This window comes from Humulus lupulus, chromosome 3, assembly GCF_963169125.1.
Source record: "Humulus lupulus chromosome 3, drHumLupu1.1, whole genome shotgun sequence".
NCBI lineage: Eukaryota > Viridiplantae > Streptophyta > Magnoliopsida > Rosales > Cannabaceae > Humulus > Humulus lupulus.
The window spans coordinates 76,691,312-76,709,482 of record NC_084795.1 but is presented as its reverse complement, the minus strand read 5'-3'; the positions used below and the strand labels follow the sequence as shown (position 1 = coordinate 76,709,482).

Here is an 18,171-nt window from a genome sequence, read left to right as displayed (position 1 = left end):
GGTAAGATGTTCACTTATTTGGATTAATAATCTTGACACATCTATGCCGATTTTATTGATGATTCGGGGTACATATTATATTAATTCCTTGCGCTGCTCTAATATAGCACATACAAGCTATGAATCAGAATCATCTAAGTACAAATTTATATAATTATAGATTGAAACATAATTTTGGTATGCAGTCATTCACTTTCTCAAGTTCATTCCTTCACTATCTCATTTGCAACAGGCTTATGGAGCTGGTGCAACTCTCTCACAAGCTCATCCAAATCGTTCAAAGAGCTCCCGCCATCGCTCACTGCCGCATGAGCTTTCTCTCTGAACTCTTTGGCTCTCATTTTCTCAGGTGCATTCCCACTCATGGATTTGGCAATCACCTTCCCCAGCTCAGCAGGTTCGGGCACTGCATCAGCTCCCTCGCACACCCTGGTAGCTATACCCATGTACTCCACCAGCAGCCTAGCGTTTACATGCTGGTCGGCCTCCATTGGCCACCCCAATATCCTCACCCCAGCTGCTATGCCTTCTAGTGTCGAGTTCCATCCACAGTGACTTAGAAACCCTCCCACAGCTCGGTGGCCCAGTATTAATACCTGTGGTGCCCAACTCTTTATAACCAATCCCTTCTTACCCATCCTCTCTTCAAATCCATCTGGAACAACACCAATCCCTGCTGTAACCTGCTTGGCGGTGCCGGTTTTCACGACCCATATGAATCGGACCCCGCTTTGTTCAAGCCCAGAAGCCAAGGCCTCCATTTGCTGCCTCTTTAGCAGCTTCTGACTCCCAAAACAAACATAGAGCACCGAGTCATCTGGACACTCATCAAGCCAAGCCACAACACTTGCACACTTTGGATTATTCTCAAGATCAGGTCTTTCCATAATGCCAAGCGAACTTAATGGGCCAACTCCATAGACTCTCCGGTGGCCCAATTTCTTCCTCAAGTATCTTAAATCCTCTCCTTCTAAACCTTCGAAGGTATTAAAAACACAACCCCAGCTGGAATAGTTTGCCATTAGGCCATCTCTGACGAAATCAGTCTCGGGTTTTGATTCCCTGCAGAGCCACACCACGGAAGGCAAATGTTCCTCTTTGAAGGACGGCGATCGAGGGAAATCAGGGAATTCAACGACCGAGGAAAAACTCTCATCTAAGGCACTCAAAACACTCCAACACTGATCAAGAACAAAGCTTAAAAGAACCCTAGATGAGAAAAAGGCTATCCTGGGGATATTAATATGGTGGGAAAGGTGCAGGGTCCACCCAAGGAAAAAGTCGGAGATAAGGGCAACGGGGGGATTATGATGGGATTCATACCAGTGTATGATGGGGTCCCTGAGTTTTCCAAGGGCGTTGGATATGGGGATGTTTCCGGCGTTGCCGATGTCCCTGACGTTCTCGACGCAGGCGGGTAAGGTGGGGTAGGCCGGGAAGGGGAGGACCAAGGTGTCGATAGTGGCGGGGTGAGCAGAGAGGAGTGGGCGTAGAGTCGGAAGGTTCTTGGGGGTGATTATAATGGTGATGATGAAATCTTGGAGGGCCAAGCGGTGGGTGAGGTCTAGGAGTGGGAGCATGTGGCCTTGTGCTGGGTATGGAAACACCAGAATATGCGGCCGGTCTGAGTCACCAGTGGCCATGGTTATTTCTTGCTTTGATTTTACTCAAATGTGTGTGTGAGAGAGAGAGAGAAGGGTAGGAGGTATATTCGACGACAATTATTAAAGTAGAACTAGTGATTAAGTGATGTTTTAATGTTTGGATTGTTGACTCAAGGTCGCTGACCGTTGATGTCAGGCTACAGGAGTAAAGGGCTTTGTAATAATTGTTTTTTTTTCTTCTTACATGAATTAATTTGTGATGTAAATGTTCTCATATTAATTAGAATAAGAAAGATTTTTTTTTCCCAATTATTACCCCTTATAATTTGTGCTCTGAATTTTTTAAGTGGTTAAAAATTCCCTTCCAATTACCACGTTATGAGAATTCAGTTAATTAACAGGTGATGTGGCTAATATTAAGCTGATTTCACGGTTTGGGTACATTGTTATGTGTATAATTCAATTAAAAAAATTAATTAAAAAAAAAAATTATGTATATTTTTTATTTCTTTTTTTTTATTTTAATATTTTTATTTAAATATTAAAAAATCATATTCAATAGTAACTTTAATAATATTTTATTTGAACTATTTATTGTAATTTTATTTGCATGTAAAATGAATTTTTTGTTTGATTGATTATGTTTTAAAATTTTTCTACAAAGATGGTAAATTTTAAAAATTAAACAAATAAAAAAAATTATGAATTGGAGTAGAAAAGTATGATTATAATAAAATTGTAAATTATTCAATATTGTATGATTATAATAAGACCTCAGCCACCACTACCTAATAATTTACAAATTTTTTTCTTTAAGGAATATTATTTTTCTACAAGCCACATGATCATTTTCTACTCCAATTCATAAAACATTATTTTTTTTAATTTGTTTAATTTAAAATTTACTATCTTTGAGGAAAAAAATTGAACCATAATTAATTAAACAAAAAATTTATTGTACATGCAAATAAAACTAAAGTCAAATAGTTCAAATAAAATACTATTAAAGTTACTATTGTATATGATTTTTAATTTTTTTTTTTAATATTTAAATAAAAAAAGGGCAAAAGAAGTATGCTTCAATCCATAAAACATTATTTTTTTAATTCATGCTTCAATTTAAATTTCTCCAACTTTTTTCCTCAAAGATGGTGAAATTTATTTAAATTTCTTCTTTTTTCTTTGAGGAAAATCACTTTTCTATTAGCCATGTCATCATTTTTTAGTCAAATTCATAGAACATTTCTTTTAATTCATAAAACATTGTTTAATTTTTAAAATTCACTATCTTTGAGGAAAAAAATTAAAGCATAATCAATCAAGCAAGAAATTTATTGTATATGCAAATAAAATTAAAGTAAAATAGTTCAAATAAAAAGCTAATAAAGTTGTTATTGTATATAATTTTTTAATTTTTTTAATATTTAAATAAAAAGAAGTAAAAAATATTTAAATAAAAAAGAAGAAAAGTAGTAATATATATAATATTTTATAATTATTATTTTATTTTTCAAAATAATTTTATTATTTTCTTATTAATTTTTTAATTGAATTATACCCATAGCACTGACTTGGCAATGACACGTAGTGCCCAAACGACCAAATCAGCATTTTGTTAGCCACGTCACCTAGAAGTTAACCGAAGTCCCATAATTCGGTAACTGTGCATAGTTCGGGAAGAATTTTTAATAACGTGAAAAATTCGGGGGATCCTAGGATTTCAATAATATTAAGATAATAAAAAGTTAGGTAGTTCTCCGGTGCACCCCTAAAAAGAGCACACTGGTGCACCCCCTCCAGTTTTCAGCTCATTAAGTATTTTTGGCTCAATTTTTTTATAGTCGTTTATATTGTATTTATTTAGAGCATCATGCAAAATTTTGAGAAATTTAGAATAATTTACAATGCCTAAAATAAGATTCAAATAGTTTGTTGCACCTATGACTGTTTTTTTTTAAGTGCTTGGAAAGTAGTTTATTTGAACATTATTTTCGGTACTATAAATTATTCAGAATTTCTTGAAAATTTGTAGGATGCTCTAAATAATAACAATATACATGGCCAAAAAGAATAATTTGTGCCGAAAATATAATCCGAATCAAAACTATAAAGGGTGCACCGATGTGTCCCTATTTGGGGAGTGCACCGGAGAAACCCAAGAAAGTATTTGTTTATTTTATTTTATAATACCAATAATGTTCGTCAAAGTTATTTAGGATATGATAAAATAATAGTTCATTGGACTACCTAAAGGGAAATTTGAGTTTCTATGCATCATATGGCCTTCTAATTAATTTTTTTTGTTAGTGTATACACATTACATTTTAATGTTTTTTTTTCCCTTTCTCTCTCGGTTTTCTCTTAAAATGGAATCCACAACACCATCATTACCACACACCCTCATCCCTCTCTTTCTTAGTTTTTCCTCTCTCTACCCCTCAGTTTCTCATTTCTCTTTCTCTATCTCTTAACTTCTCCATGAAAGCCACACAAAAAAGATCCATGGTAGTTTTGAATGATTTGGAACTTAACTCATGACAAGTATCACTTAAGACACTAAGTTTTTTTCATGATTTTTTTTTAAGATTTGAAACTTTGAACTTTGTAGAAAATCGATTTTTCTTGATGTCAGCTCGATGGGGCCTTCAAAATCAAGTTTATCATATAAAAAATCGACTTTGCTTGATGGATGCTCAATAGTGCTCAATAGTTGATTGATGTAATTCTTGCACGAGGCGTAATTTTTCACATGGGTATCCATTTGAGTTTTTTTGCTCGATACACATTTGATATGTTTATATACACATTTAAGAAGTTTAAAACTTTGCTCGATGGTTGCTTGATGCTAACTCAATAGGACCTTAAAAATTAAGATTGTCATGAAAAAATCGACTTTGCTCGATACTTGCTCGATGTGATTCTTGTAAGATGCATAATTTTTCACTCGAGTGTCTATTTAGGACGATTTTTTTTGAATTTGTGTATTTTTTGAGATCTACACGTTTGATATGTTTATATACACATTTGAGATGTGTAAAGCTAGAAAAAATACATAAATCCAAAACACACCTCACGTTTAAGACTTGTTTCGGTATGTTTTCAAGTTTTAAACTTCTCAAATGTTTATATATACATGTAGATCTCAAAAAAAAAAAATACCTTAATAAAAAAATCACCCTAGACAAATACCCGAGTGAAAAATTACGCCTCTTGCAAGAATCACATCGAGCAACTATTGAACAATATCGAACAACTATTGAGTAACCATCGAGCAACTAGAGCCATTAAAACGGTAGCTACTAAAGCATAAACTGCTCGTTTTTCCTTCCCGTGCGAGTATAGCATGATGAGCCCAACACTACTATAAAAATGGTCATTTGCGTCAGTTCTTAACTGCCACAATTGATTTTTTGCGTCAGTTTTAAAAGTGACACGAAATCTCATGACGCAAACCAACCTGACATTTGCGTCAGTGCTCCACTGTCACAAACGTGACATTTGTGGCAGTTCTCCACTGATGCAAACGCTTGACATTTGCATCAGTGCCTAACTTCCACAAATGCCACGTTTGTGACAGTGAAGCACTGACGCAAATGTCAGGCTTTTGCGTTAGTGGAGAGCTGCCACAAATGCCACATTTGTGACAGTTAGGCACTGAGGCAAATGCCAGATTGGTTTGTGTGAGTGGAAAACTACCACAAATGCTAAAAATCGTGATTTTTTGCATCAACTAGAAACTGTCACATAATGTTTTAACAAGGGAAATTGCAAATGTTTATGTCGATTCCCTCAGCCTATTTGATTAAAAAAAACAACAGTAGAAATAAAAAACACAACAACAAAAACAGAAAAATAGTAGTATAAACATAAAAACTACACCATAAATCAATAAAACATTTGTATAGTTAACATTTGTGAATAAATCTACAAAAGTAATTCAGATTTCAAAGTTAATCTATGAATATAGTTATAGCTATTGTATTATAAATTTCTAAGCATTAAACACTTAAACTAAAATTTCCTCACCAAACTTGCTCATTTGCTAATTGAGATATGCTAAAATTGATTCATTTCACTCATCCTGTATCTCGTTGATTTCGCCAGCCGTATATGGTGTCATATTATTAAACTATTTAAGAAATATTTAAAATAATAAGTTAGAATTCATCCAAATAAAATCATAAGCGATAGTTTAAATTAAATTTAAAGGGTAAAACAATACCTCATTTTTCAAGTAGGTCTTCAATCTAGGCTGTGAAATCAATTCGCTAGCAAACTTCATCATGTAATAGCCACATTCGGTAGGCCATAGGCCCAGTTTAGTTTTTACACTATTACAACATAGTTATCCAAATGTAAGTATCATATTTAGTAAATTATTATAATAAAAATATGTCCAAAACTTTAATAAGATAAATAATAATTTATATACTTTAGGAACACAAACTTTTAATTTAATAGACTCTTTTTTTCTTCGGTGAGTATCATATTGATCCAATGCCCTACACAAAATATTAATATTTATCCATATGTGAGTCCGAATGAAATCATAAATTAATTAAGTAATATATATAACTTACATGATAATTATCTCCTTCATTTCCGAAAAAAAATGTGAATTTACAGGATCAAAAAATGCCACTGAATGACTATGTGCCTGAATCAATACTAACATCCATTGAAAGCTACAACCAAAAAAACTTTTGTGTAAGATATTTATCAATAAAAAATATATATGTATATAAAATTAAGTTGACTTACTTGTTGTTCCAAGGACAAATTAGAAACCGTGTCTCTAGCTCCATCTGCAGAAATCGTTCAAAGAGATTTTTAGCAAGTGCTTCATTGGTTCCTCCATCAGTGGACACTAAAGCGGGATGCATGAAAGTGTACATGTGGTTCAACCATTCGTTTGCACTAAATCATCAAGCACCCTACATATAAAAAAGTCAATAAACTATAAATTTCAAGTTACACTAATTAAACTATAAATTTATAAATACTATTGTACCTCATATATAATGTCAGCGGAGTTTGTTCAATCATCTCATAGTTGCAAAAGTGGAGGATATCCTCTTTCAATAACCGAGCATCGTTTGGGAATCCAAATACAACACATAATCCACAATAGTGTTCAAAAAATCAATCAAACATGCATAATTATCATATTAATAAATCCAAAAAAAATTTGGCAGCATTTCCCCTAAATCTATCACATTTCCCAAAATAAAATGAACATGTTTTCGTCATATAAACACAACAAACCAAATAATCAATAAAATATGCATAATTCCAACCATATATCACTGCAACACACAGTCCCAGAACCCATCTCCTCTAATTTTTAAATCCTACTTTACACTAAGTTCAATATCTTAATTATTTATTAAAGTAAAAATTATTATCTCTAATATAAAATCCTCCAAAACTTGATCTCACCAACAAAAAACCTATTAAAATATACCAATATACAAAAAAAAAGTACACAAAAAATACTAATAAATTATTCTGACTAAATAAATAATAAAATGGAACTTAAAAGACATATAATTTATTATATATACCAATTTAACTACTTATACCCGAAATTAAATTAATTTGATTTTTTAAAAAAGTTAACAAAATATAATGAAAAATTTACTAAAAATATTTTAACTAAATAAATAATAAAATGGAACTCAAAGAAAACAAATAATTTAATATATAGACATATTTAAATAATTAACAAACCTATTTTTTTTTAAAGTTAACAAAATATAAAGAAAAAATTACTAAAAATATTTGTTGTCCATATTTGTCACCACCGATATGTGACAACCCCCAATGGTTGGCTAGGATGTTTACGGACATCCTCGGGGCATGTTATTGCCCGAGGCCTATAGTCAGAATAGGGGTCTTCCTAGATGAGGCCCTATCCTTGAAGGGAGTCGTAGGTGCCTTGGTGAGTTACTCCCCGATGCTCAGTCTTGGAGATGGAGGTTCTCTAGCTCGGATAGTTAAGGCGAGGAGTCTCATCTCTCGATCGCCTCCCAGGTCCGAGGTTCTAGTTCTCAAACCTGGGACAATGATCAACGTGTCAGTAGGAGTGGATTTTCAAAGTCAGAGGATCGTCTAACAACCTTTGTGGGCGATCCGTCAACAGTGTTGTCGAGTGTATGACTCGACAATTCGCACACCCACTACGTCTCTTGACACAAGAGTACGTACAACATGCCTTGACAGTCCTAGGGGCATGTTCCCCGTAAAGTGGTTACCTTTCTGCAATGGGCCCCGCAAATCTCGCCTGGGCCGTAGTCTCTATTCAATGCATCCCAATGCATTGAAGTGTATTAATTCCCCAAATGTAGGAGTAATGGGTAGTAATTACTAATGATTAACATTAATGACCCCAACCTCTATAAATAGGGTTGGGAGTCTCATTGTAAAGGGTTCAATTTTTTGGAGAGAAAACTACTTGTACTCAAAGCAATCTAAACGTTGCCTGAGAATACCCCATAAAAGCTTGCAATCACAAGCTTGCAACCCTCATAATACTAGAGACTCGTGGACTAGGGTTCTTTTATAACCTGAACCACGTAAAAATCTTTGTGTTCTTACGATCATTTCTTTAATCTCTCTTATTAAGGTTGCTAACGAAAAAGGCAGTCAACATTTTGGTGCTTTCATTGAGAGCTTGAAGGAAGCATTTGAAACATTCATGATCATGGTGACTACACGAAGAAACGTTACAGATGAAGTGCCCCCTCCTAACGGATTTGAAGGAGGAGAACCCAGTAGGCAACCACCTCAGGACGTACCTGAGATAATGGAGGACTACGATGAGTACGCCGAGTATGATGGCAAAGATAATGGTGTCGACCAAGGTTATTATGAGGATAAATATCCTCAGCCCATGGAGGCAGAAGAGACACCGGAGGTGGTGGCACTCCGCGAGCAGATGGCTACCCAACAACAAAAACTTGATGCTCAAGAAGGTGACACCGCTGCCCTTCAGGAGATGATACTTGCCATGAAGGCCACTCTTTCAGCCCAGTGGTTGCGAGTGGACCCCAATGGCAACATACCAGCTGGGCACCCAACAGGTGTGCCACCTACGCACCCTGTTGGAGTGCCACCTGTCAACACAGCTGATGTGCCTCCTGAGCACCCAGTTGTCGAGGCGCAAGATCCGCTAGCTAGGATGCCCACTGGACACCTAGCATGAGTTGGAGCCTCAGCACCACCACAAGACTGTGGTAAAGGAAAATCCAATGATAACCATGCTTCGAAGCATAAGAGGGCCCGTCAAGAGATCGAAGGCCACTAGGCTCAGCACCAGACTAGTAATGGTAATGAAACAGGGGCCCGAGGACATTTCTAGGCAAACAACGCCCACAGAGCTCGGGGCCCTCCGCCCTGATGCGCTCATACGGACCGCGCGAGGCCTAGAGTTGGTGTCCCTTCGGGACCTAATAATCGCCAGAGGAATGCCCCACAGAATCGAAAACGGGGCATTAATATCTCAGTAAATGAAAACGAGTCCGATGGAGAGACTGAGGTGGCTCGTCCAGAAGATAACGGTGTGTTCCAAGGACAAGCCAACCTACGAGAGAACCTCAATGCTTGTAGGTGTAATAAGGTTGGAGTACATGAGTTTGCTGGTAGAGGCCTGTCAGATCTCTGAGATAATCTCAATGCTCAGAGAAGAGATTTCCTGAACCAGAGTGTCAACCGAGATCGCGACCCACTCCGAGCGGAATTAGAAAGTCTGAAGCGAATAGTGCTCAAAATGATCAGGCGACAAGGTCACGAGTCTTACTGAGTAGATGAAAAGGTAGAGCCATGTGCTCCTCACCTTATTGAGGCACTGCTACCTCTGGGATTTAAAATGTCATCCATACCAGCCTATGATGGTGGTTGGGATCCCACGGACCATTTGTCCAAATTTAACAGGCTAATGTCGGTGCATCGTGTCTCTGACGATGCAAAATGTCACGTGTTCCCCCTCACCCTGACCGGACCAGCAGATGAATGGTTTAAGAAACTTCGACCAGGGTCCATTCAGACATGGCAATAGTTATCATCTGCCTTCTGAAGATAGTTCATAGGGGTTCGGAAGGTGAGCTTTGAGGTCAACGCCTTGGCCAACATCAAGCAAGGACCATTTGAGACCCTCAAGGCCTATATCAAATGCTTCAATGAAGAAGCGGCAAGAACCAATAGGGTCGATGATGGAAAATAGTTGATGGCATTGCAGGCTAGCATCCGCGCGGGATCCCCACTTTGGGATGATCTCCAGTGAAGGGGATGCCGCTGTCTCGACGACTTCATTCGTCAAGCACAAGAATACATCACCTGGGAGGACGCCTAGATCGGGGGGTTCGGAGCGTCCGCCCTTTTCCTTGCCTTGGCCACTCTTGGCCCCATTGCCTCAAGGATCCAATACTCCCCCTATATTCACATCCAGCAGGGGTCATTGGGAGCCCAGCCTAGCTAGAGCGTCACCCCTTCCGATTATAGCTCCATGTCTGCTCTTGGATTTGGTATGTCTCCAGCAGGGTCCGGGGTAGCACCCACTGGATATAATGCTTTTCAGCCTGCGTTCAGTGCTGGAGTTGTTGCCCCATCCCATGCGGCTGAATCCAGTCGAGCTCCTAGTGGCACAAGGCGGGGAGGGATGGGAAAGGGTCGCAAACCCAGGGGAAGTGAAATCACACAGCCCGAGAAAGGAGTCACATCAGGTGAGAAGTATGTCTCACAGTATTTAGAGTATACCGACTTGGTGGAATCCAGAGAGAACATATTTGTGGCCACGACACAGCACGTGGACTACAGGAAGCCACAACCCATTCGAAGAGACAAGGATAGGCGGGACCCTGACAAATTTTGTCATTTCTACAACGACATAGGGCATCACACTAATGAGTGTCGTCAGCTCAAGGGTGAGATCGAGAACCTCATCAAGTTAGGACACCTCCATCAGTATGCTAAGGGTGGACCGCGTCAGGCACAACCTCTCGTGGCCGGGCCGGTGGTCCCGTCTGCCACACCACAGGTCTTGGCAGTAGCTCCTCTAGTTCCCTAGCATCCAGCGACCCAAGGGCCTCCTCCAGTAAATGGGCGGGTAGGAGCCATATCAGGAGGACCTCACTTGAGGGGCTCCTCACGAAGCTCACAGAACAGGTATGCGTGAGCTTTGAACCACGATGATAAGGTAATGGATTTTACCTAATTACCTGCCCAAATGCCGCAAATGACTGACCAAGTCATAAAATTCTCCAAAGATGATTCTCAGAGAGTGCCTTTCCCGCATCATGATTTGTTGGTGATTGAGAGCCAAATCTCCAACAAAATGGTGGCGCAAATTCCTGTAGACAATGGGAGTTCGGTGAATACCCTGTTTAAGTCAACCTTCAAGAAGATAGGGTTGACTATAGCAGCCCTGTCCCCGTGCACCTCGACACTCTATGGGTTCTCAGGAGAAGCCCTCATCCTGATGGGGAAGATAAAGCTCCCAGTGACGCTTGGAGAGGTACCTCGCCAGACGTTTAAATACTGCACCTTCGTAGTAGTGGATTGTCCCTCGGCACACAATGCCATTTTGGGACGGCCAGCATTGGTGGAGTTTGGGACAGTCATCTCCATCCATCATTTGTGAATGAAATTCCCCACGGATGCAGGAATCGGCACAGTCTGCGGTGACCAAAAAAAGGAGAGACAATGCTACAATGTCTCCCTCAAGGTTCCCGTGATGATGGTAAGGGAGGAAGGCTCCGAGAACTTCGAGATCCTGGAGGTACAAGCTGTGCAAGACTTGGAGCCTGACGAGTTAGACCCAAGGGTTCAAGAGGAGAGGTCCATCGAACCAATAGAGGAAGTAGAGGAGGTAGTCCTAGATACCTCCACCCCTGACAGGGAAGTAAAAGTTGGGGGAGGCTTAAAAATGGAGGTCCGCGAGGCATTAGTGGTCTTCCTCTGAGAAAACCAAGATGTGTTCGTGTAGTCACATTTCGACATGAATGACATTGATCCGAATATCATATGCCATGCCTTGAATGTCAACTCTAGCTTTGCTCCCGTCCAGCAAAAGCAACAAACATTTGACCAAACTCGTAAAGAGGCCCTCAAGACCGAGGTTGACAAGCTCCTCTCTAATGGGTTTATTCGAGAAGCCCAATATCCCAAGTGGCTGTCCAATCCTGTCCTCACACCAAAGCTGAATGGCATGTGGAGGACATGCATCGATTTCTCGGACCTTAACAAGGCATGTCTGAAGGACTGTTTTCCACTCCCCAAGATATATCAGATGGTCAATGCCACCTCCAGTTACGAGTTGTTGTCATTTATGGACGTATACTCGGGATATAACCAAATATCCATGCAGGTCACTGATCAGGAGCACACTAGCTTTCAAACCGAAATGGTGTCTATTGTTACATCATGATGCCTTTCAAGTTGAAGAACGCTGGCGCCACTTGCCAAAGGTTTGTTAACAAAATGTTAAAATACCAGTTGGGGCAGAACATGGAGGTTTATGTGGACGATATGTTGGTTAAGTCCTAGACCACCCTAGATCATGTAGGTGACTTGGCTGAGGTCTTCACAGTGATCTGCCAGTTTAGGATGAAGCTCAACCCCCAAAAGTGAACATTTGGGGTAGCCTTCGACAAGTTCATAGGCTTCATCGTAAGCGCTCGGGGGATTGAGGTGAACCCCAAAAAATCAAGGCTCTAATCGAAATGCCTTCTCCTCAGAAGCATAAAGATGTTCAAAGCCTGACAAGGAGGATCGTAGCTTTGAGCCGTTTTGTCTCCAAGGCAACAGACAAGTGCATCCCTTTCTTCAATGTCCTCCGAAGGAGTCAGAGATTTGAGCGGACAGAAGAGTGCGAACGGGCGTTCCAATAGCTCAAGGCGCACATGGCAAACCCTTCGATCCTATCCAAGCCTGTAGACAGAGAACCCTTCATGTTCTACATGGCTATTTCGGAAGATGCCATCAGTGCCGCGTTGGTAAGGGAGGAAAGCCGTGTTCAACACCCCGTCTATTACATCAGCAAGAGACTCCTTGGGGCAGAATCTAGGTACCCACTGATGGAGAAGTTGACTTTCTGCTTGATGGTTGCCTCTCGGAAGCAAAGACCCTACTTACAGGCGCACCCGATTAAAGTTCTCATGAACTACCCACTCAGACAAGTCCTTTAGAAGCTTGAATCGTCGGGAAGGCTCTTGAAGTGGTCGGTAGAGTTAAGTCAGTTTGACATCACATACCACCTGAGGACCGGTATAAAAGGTCAAGCACTCACCGATTTTATCACCGAGTGCACTAGGAATCAGGGGATAACCGAGTGCACCCTAGCGGTCAAACCAGCATGGAAGTTGTTTGTGGATGGGTCTTCAAACAAGAATGGTGCAGGGGTGGGACTTATTTTGGTCTCCCCCGAGGGGCATAGAGTGCATAGTGCTCTTCACTTCAGGTTTAGCACCTTTAATAGTGAAGTAGAGTATGAACCCTTAATAGTTGGGCTTCGCGTGGCACTAGAGCTCAACGCCAAAGGACTCGAGATCTTTAGCAATTTCAAACTCACTATGAACCAAATTCTCAGAGAATACCAAGCCCAGGGAACAAAGATGGCAGCATACTTGGCAAAGGCTCAAGAAATGCTGCACAACTTCCGAAGTTTCACCATTCGGCAAGTGCCGCGGGAGCAAACTTCAAATGTGGACACCCTACCAAAGTTGGCAACGACCAAAGACGCTGAATTAATCAATGTGGTCCCCATTGATTACCTAGAGTCCCCAAGTATCTTAGCTCCAGATGATGTGGAAGCAGTACAACCCCAAGATGGGTGGATGGAACCAATAGTTAAATACCTCATCTCCGGGGAGTTGCCCCAAGACAAGAAGGTGACTCGGAAGTTGTTGTACCAAGTGTCGATGTACATAATTATGGATAATAGGCTTTACAGGCATGGCTATTCTTTGCCCTTGCTTCGGTGCGTGTCTAAGAAAGAAGCCAGTTTAATACTGCGGTAGGTAAATGAAGGTTTCTGCGGTGATCATGTTGGGGGGCAAAGCCTTTCCAAGAAGATCTTGCAAGGGTATTTCTGGCCCACCATGAATGAAGACGTGATGGATTACGTCTAGAAATGCGTCAAATGCTAGCACTTTGCCAACATTCCTCGAGTGCCTCCAAATGAGCTTACTTAAATGACCACCCTATGGCCTTTTGCCATCTGGAGCATCGACCTTATCAGGTCCTTGCCTACAGGGAAATGAGGGGTGAAATATGCCATAGTGGCCGTCGACTACTTCGCGAAGTGGGTTAAGGCTGAGCCGCTCACCACAATTACCTCCAAAAAGGCTTTGGACTTCGTCATAAAAAATATCATTTGCTGGTATAGGCTCTCGAGGAAGATAGTCTCCGACAACGGATTGTAGTTCGACAGCGAAGTGTTCATAGACTTCTGTCAATGACATGGTGTCATCAAGAGCTTCTCTTTCGTATCCCATCCACATGCAAACAACCAAGTGGAAGCAGTGAACAAGACACTCAAGTCCACTCTAAAGAAAAGGCCGGAGCAGTTAAAATGAGCTTAGCCCGAGGAGCTGCCTAGGGCATTGTTGAGCTACTGTACCACTGTCTAGACCTCCATCGGCCATTCCCCATCTTGATGGCCTACGGGTACGAGGCTATGCTCCCAGTTGAAGCAGCAATCTCCACGCACCGACAGGATACGTATGATCCAACCACGAACCATGCTTTATTTCGGGCGTCCCTGGACCTCGTGGAGGTGCTACACGAAGCTTCTTAGCTACGAGTAGCATCCTACCAGCCGAAGGTGGCTAGATATTTCAACTCAAAAGTGAAAGATATAAAATTTGGAGTCGGAGACCTGGTGTTGTGAAGAGTCTTCTTGGCCACCCGAGATCCAGGTGCAAGAGTACTGGGACCTAACTAGGAGGGCCCATACCAAGTCAAGAGCATTGTATGTCCAGGAACATATAAGTTAGCCCAACTTAATGGGGAGCTTATTCCTCACGCCTAGAATACTGAGCATCATTGCTGGTATTACTGATAGCATTTGCAACAAACATCATTTATTTCTGTAATACCCCTTGTAGCCTTCAGGCACATGTAATGGAAATCGTGTATATAAAACACGGTAAGAAATTTGTTTGTTTTGCATATGTTCTTTAGTTTCCATTATATTCTATTAATGTTGTGTTAAGAGCACCCGCTCACCTAGACAAGTGACCATAGCCTAGTCTCCGATCACTTGGGGGACATGGAGTTAGGGCAGCACCGTGCCTCGCAAGGAGCGACCTAGGAAACTAAACTTATAAATAACCAAGAGGAGTAAGCCTAGCATCGCCATCCTGAGAATAGAAGGTCTTAGGAAGCTAATAAAGTCTAGCCGAGAAGGTAGCTTGTTCCGGGCAGAACTAAGCTTAGTACCTAAGAGCTAGATAACCCAAGTAACGCGAGAATAGACTATTGTCATCTCCTGCGGACACCGAGCTCGAGGAGCTCTAACGAAGTCTCCTGGTCTTGAGATGCGAACGGAAGGCCGAGTACCCATACTTGGCCTCGGGAAATTCATGATATGGGAAGCTTGGCTAGTCAACGAGCCAAGTGCCCTTAATATCATTATATCCCATATTTAGAAAAGCTAGTATAATAGACTTAAGAATTTAGGTTACCTCCCGAGGACAACGTGCGCCCAGAGAGTAATAACCAAATCCTAATCTATGTGATACAAATGGATACCTAGACGACCTACTCCTGGGCATCTAGTTAACATCACCCCCCAAGAAGATAGCCCAGAAGGTAGATATGCACTCGAGGAGTAGTGTCGAGACCCCCGACCTCTCGAGTAGTGCATACTCGGGGGGCAGGTGTTTTCACGTGCCAGGACCTGAGGCGACGAGTAAAGACTTGCAGTAAATTTCAGATCAAAGCTACTTCTAGGACTGTAGCCCTACAAGAGCCTAAACGCAGAAACCAGGTATTTAAAACAATTTGATCTCTTGTTCTCGTGACATTCGTGTTACGTTGAACTTATAGAACAAAGACTTTTGAGTTCTTGTTCTCATGACATTCGTGTTACGTTGAACTTATTGAACAAATACTTTTGAGTTCTTGTTCATGTGACATTCGTGTTACGTTGAACTTATAGAGCCAAGTGTTCAAACAGTTTGAGTTCTTGTTCTCGTGACATTCATGTTACATTGAACTTATAGAACCAAGACTTTTAGTTCTTGTTCTCATGACATTCATATTACTTTGAATTTATAAAATCAAGTGCTTAAAAATACTTTTGAGTTCTTGTTCTTGTGACATTCATGTTACGTTGAATTTATAGAACCAAATGTTCAAACGATTTGAGTTCTTGTTCTTGTGACATTCGTGTTACGTTGAACTTATAGAACCAAGACTTTTGAGTTCTTGTTCTCGTGACATTTGTGTTACGTTGAATTTATAGAACCAAGTGTTAAAACCGTTTGAGTGTTTATTCTCGTGACAATTTAAGTTACGGTGAATTCATAGAACCAAACCTAATAAAAAGCAGTGCAAGTTACTTAATTCTTAAATGGGTAAATAATTACAGGTATGCTCGGGGTTTGAGCGATTTTTTGTCTATACCCCAATAAGTTTATGGCACGCAGGCCCGAATGCAAAAATTATACTTAGTCTTTGAGAACCTCCGCCACCAGTTCAATGACTAGTTCTACACTCGGGGCACTGCCTGCCTGGGCCGCCTCAGCAGTTGGGGTCGCCTTTGCCGTTGGGACCATTGGGGTCACCTTGGCAGCTTGGGAAGTTCGGAGGTGCTCATTGAAAATGAACTTGTATGGGGAAGTTCAGGTTCATGTCCTGATTGTTGTACCAGGCAACATAATAGGCGTCCTCGGTGATAGACTCGGTCTCCTGCTTAAGCTTCTCCACCTGGCACATGGCAGACCTGTTCATCTCCATGGTTTGGAGGGTCTTCCTTTCAGCTAGCTCAACTCGATTGGTAGCCTCCTTAGCCTGCTACTGAAGTTGAGAATTCTCTAGGACTACTCAGGCGATCTCAGCCGTAGCTTTCTTGGCCTCCTCTTGGGCTCGTTGCATTTCTCCTTTGGCCTGCTGCAAATCCGCGGAGGCTTTCTAAAGGGTCTTCTCAAACTCCTGAGAGCATTTTCACTCAGCCTCGAGGGCAGCTCTGGCTTGGGCATGTTCTTCCCGAGAGCCCTGCGTTTTCTCCTTGAGGGAGGCAATCTTGTCCTGGGATCTTTGGAGTTCATTTGACTTCTCCATCATAATTTCTCCCAGGAGTTGGCAGGCTAAGGCGGACTTCAAAACAAAAAAGACAAAGAATAATATAAATGTATTAGCTCAATAACATCTGGTTAAGTTGAACTCAAGCGCAGAAGTGATTAGCTTACCCAGATAGAAGAATACCGACATGAGGCCACAAGGGACGCCTCATTAATGTCGCTGAGTTGGGAGAAGCTTCGGGTGGTCAACTCGCACATGGTGGAGCTGACCCCCTTGAGGAGCTCGGCGGTGAGAGGGGCAACGATGTCCCCTAACTTGGCGAAGAACTAGGTCTCCAGCTCATCTCGACCGATTGGGGGGATGATGGGCCTTTCTTGGGGTGGTTTGAGTTTCCAGAGAGTCTCGACTGTCTCATGCAAAGCTTTGTTGCCTTCTTCCAACCTTGCTTTGAAGTGTTGAAGTATCCTCTTACACTGCTCCAACAAGTCCCCCTCATACTTCTTAGGATATACAAGGAGACGGACTTGGGACGACATAGCCTCATGCTCCAAATTGTGAGCATACCCTTGGCCCAATTCTGATACCCCCTACGATCGTATCTCTTGTACTTCCTCTGACATTACATCTTGTGTTGCCTCGTTTGTCCCGGGCGAGGAAGGGTTCTCCACCACTAAGGCAGATCAACTGCAAGGGGCTTTGTAGTGGGAGCGAAATCTCCCTGCCTCTTGGCCGGAGGAGAGGGATCAGGATGCTCCTGAGGACATGATGATCCCTCTACTACCAAAGAGCTAGGGGCACTCCCAAACTTAAGGCAGATCGAGCAATGTCCGTCAATCCCAATTGAGTTGCAGGAACAAGGAAAATGGTTAGCATACATTCTACATAAGGGTAATCCAATAAAATAAGATACTCGAAGGTTCACCGTGAGTTGAGCCTCGGTGCAAACAGTGAGGGTGTACTATCCTATTCCTTGCATCACAGCTAATATTGGTGCCATATTGGCAAAACCAACTCGAGGTACGAACCCATGGGAGGTAGATTGCCTTCTAGGGTGGTGGAGGTAAACATCTACGAGGTCTAGGTAGTCTTGGAATTCTTCCCTAGTCCAACACCGATGTGAGATTTGACCACAACAGAGGAGTGCTGGGGAAGCCCGGACGTGCTTGAGACTTATCCTATCACCTACTTGAAAAGCAGACGTCAGGACAAAAGATGAGCTACCCGAGTCCAGGTGGGAAGCTTCCATCCCTGCCTGAAGCTCTTCCTCTTCTATGGCCCACGTGTTCACCAGCCCTTCTATGTAATTGATGTGGCGAGATGCCAG

General features: G+C 41.5%; 1 protein-coding gene across 1 annotated transcript; it reads right to left on the bottom strand.

Moving 5' to 3' along the window:
* Window positions 1–14: 14 nt before the first annotated feature.
* Window positions 15–1,860, bottom strand: LOC133822851 (UDP-glycosyltransferase 89A2-like). The gene has a single exon (XM_062255309.1). It carries the CDS (start codon window positions 1,641–1,643, stop codon window positions 204–206), a length of 1,440 nt encoding a protein of 479 aa, XP_062111293.1. The 5' UTR covers window positions 1,644–1,860; the 3' UTR covers window positions 15–203.
* Window positions 1,861–18,171: the final 16,311 nt, after the last annotated feature.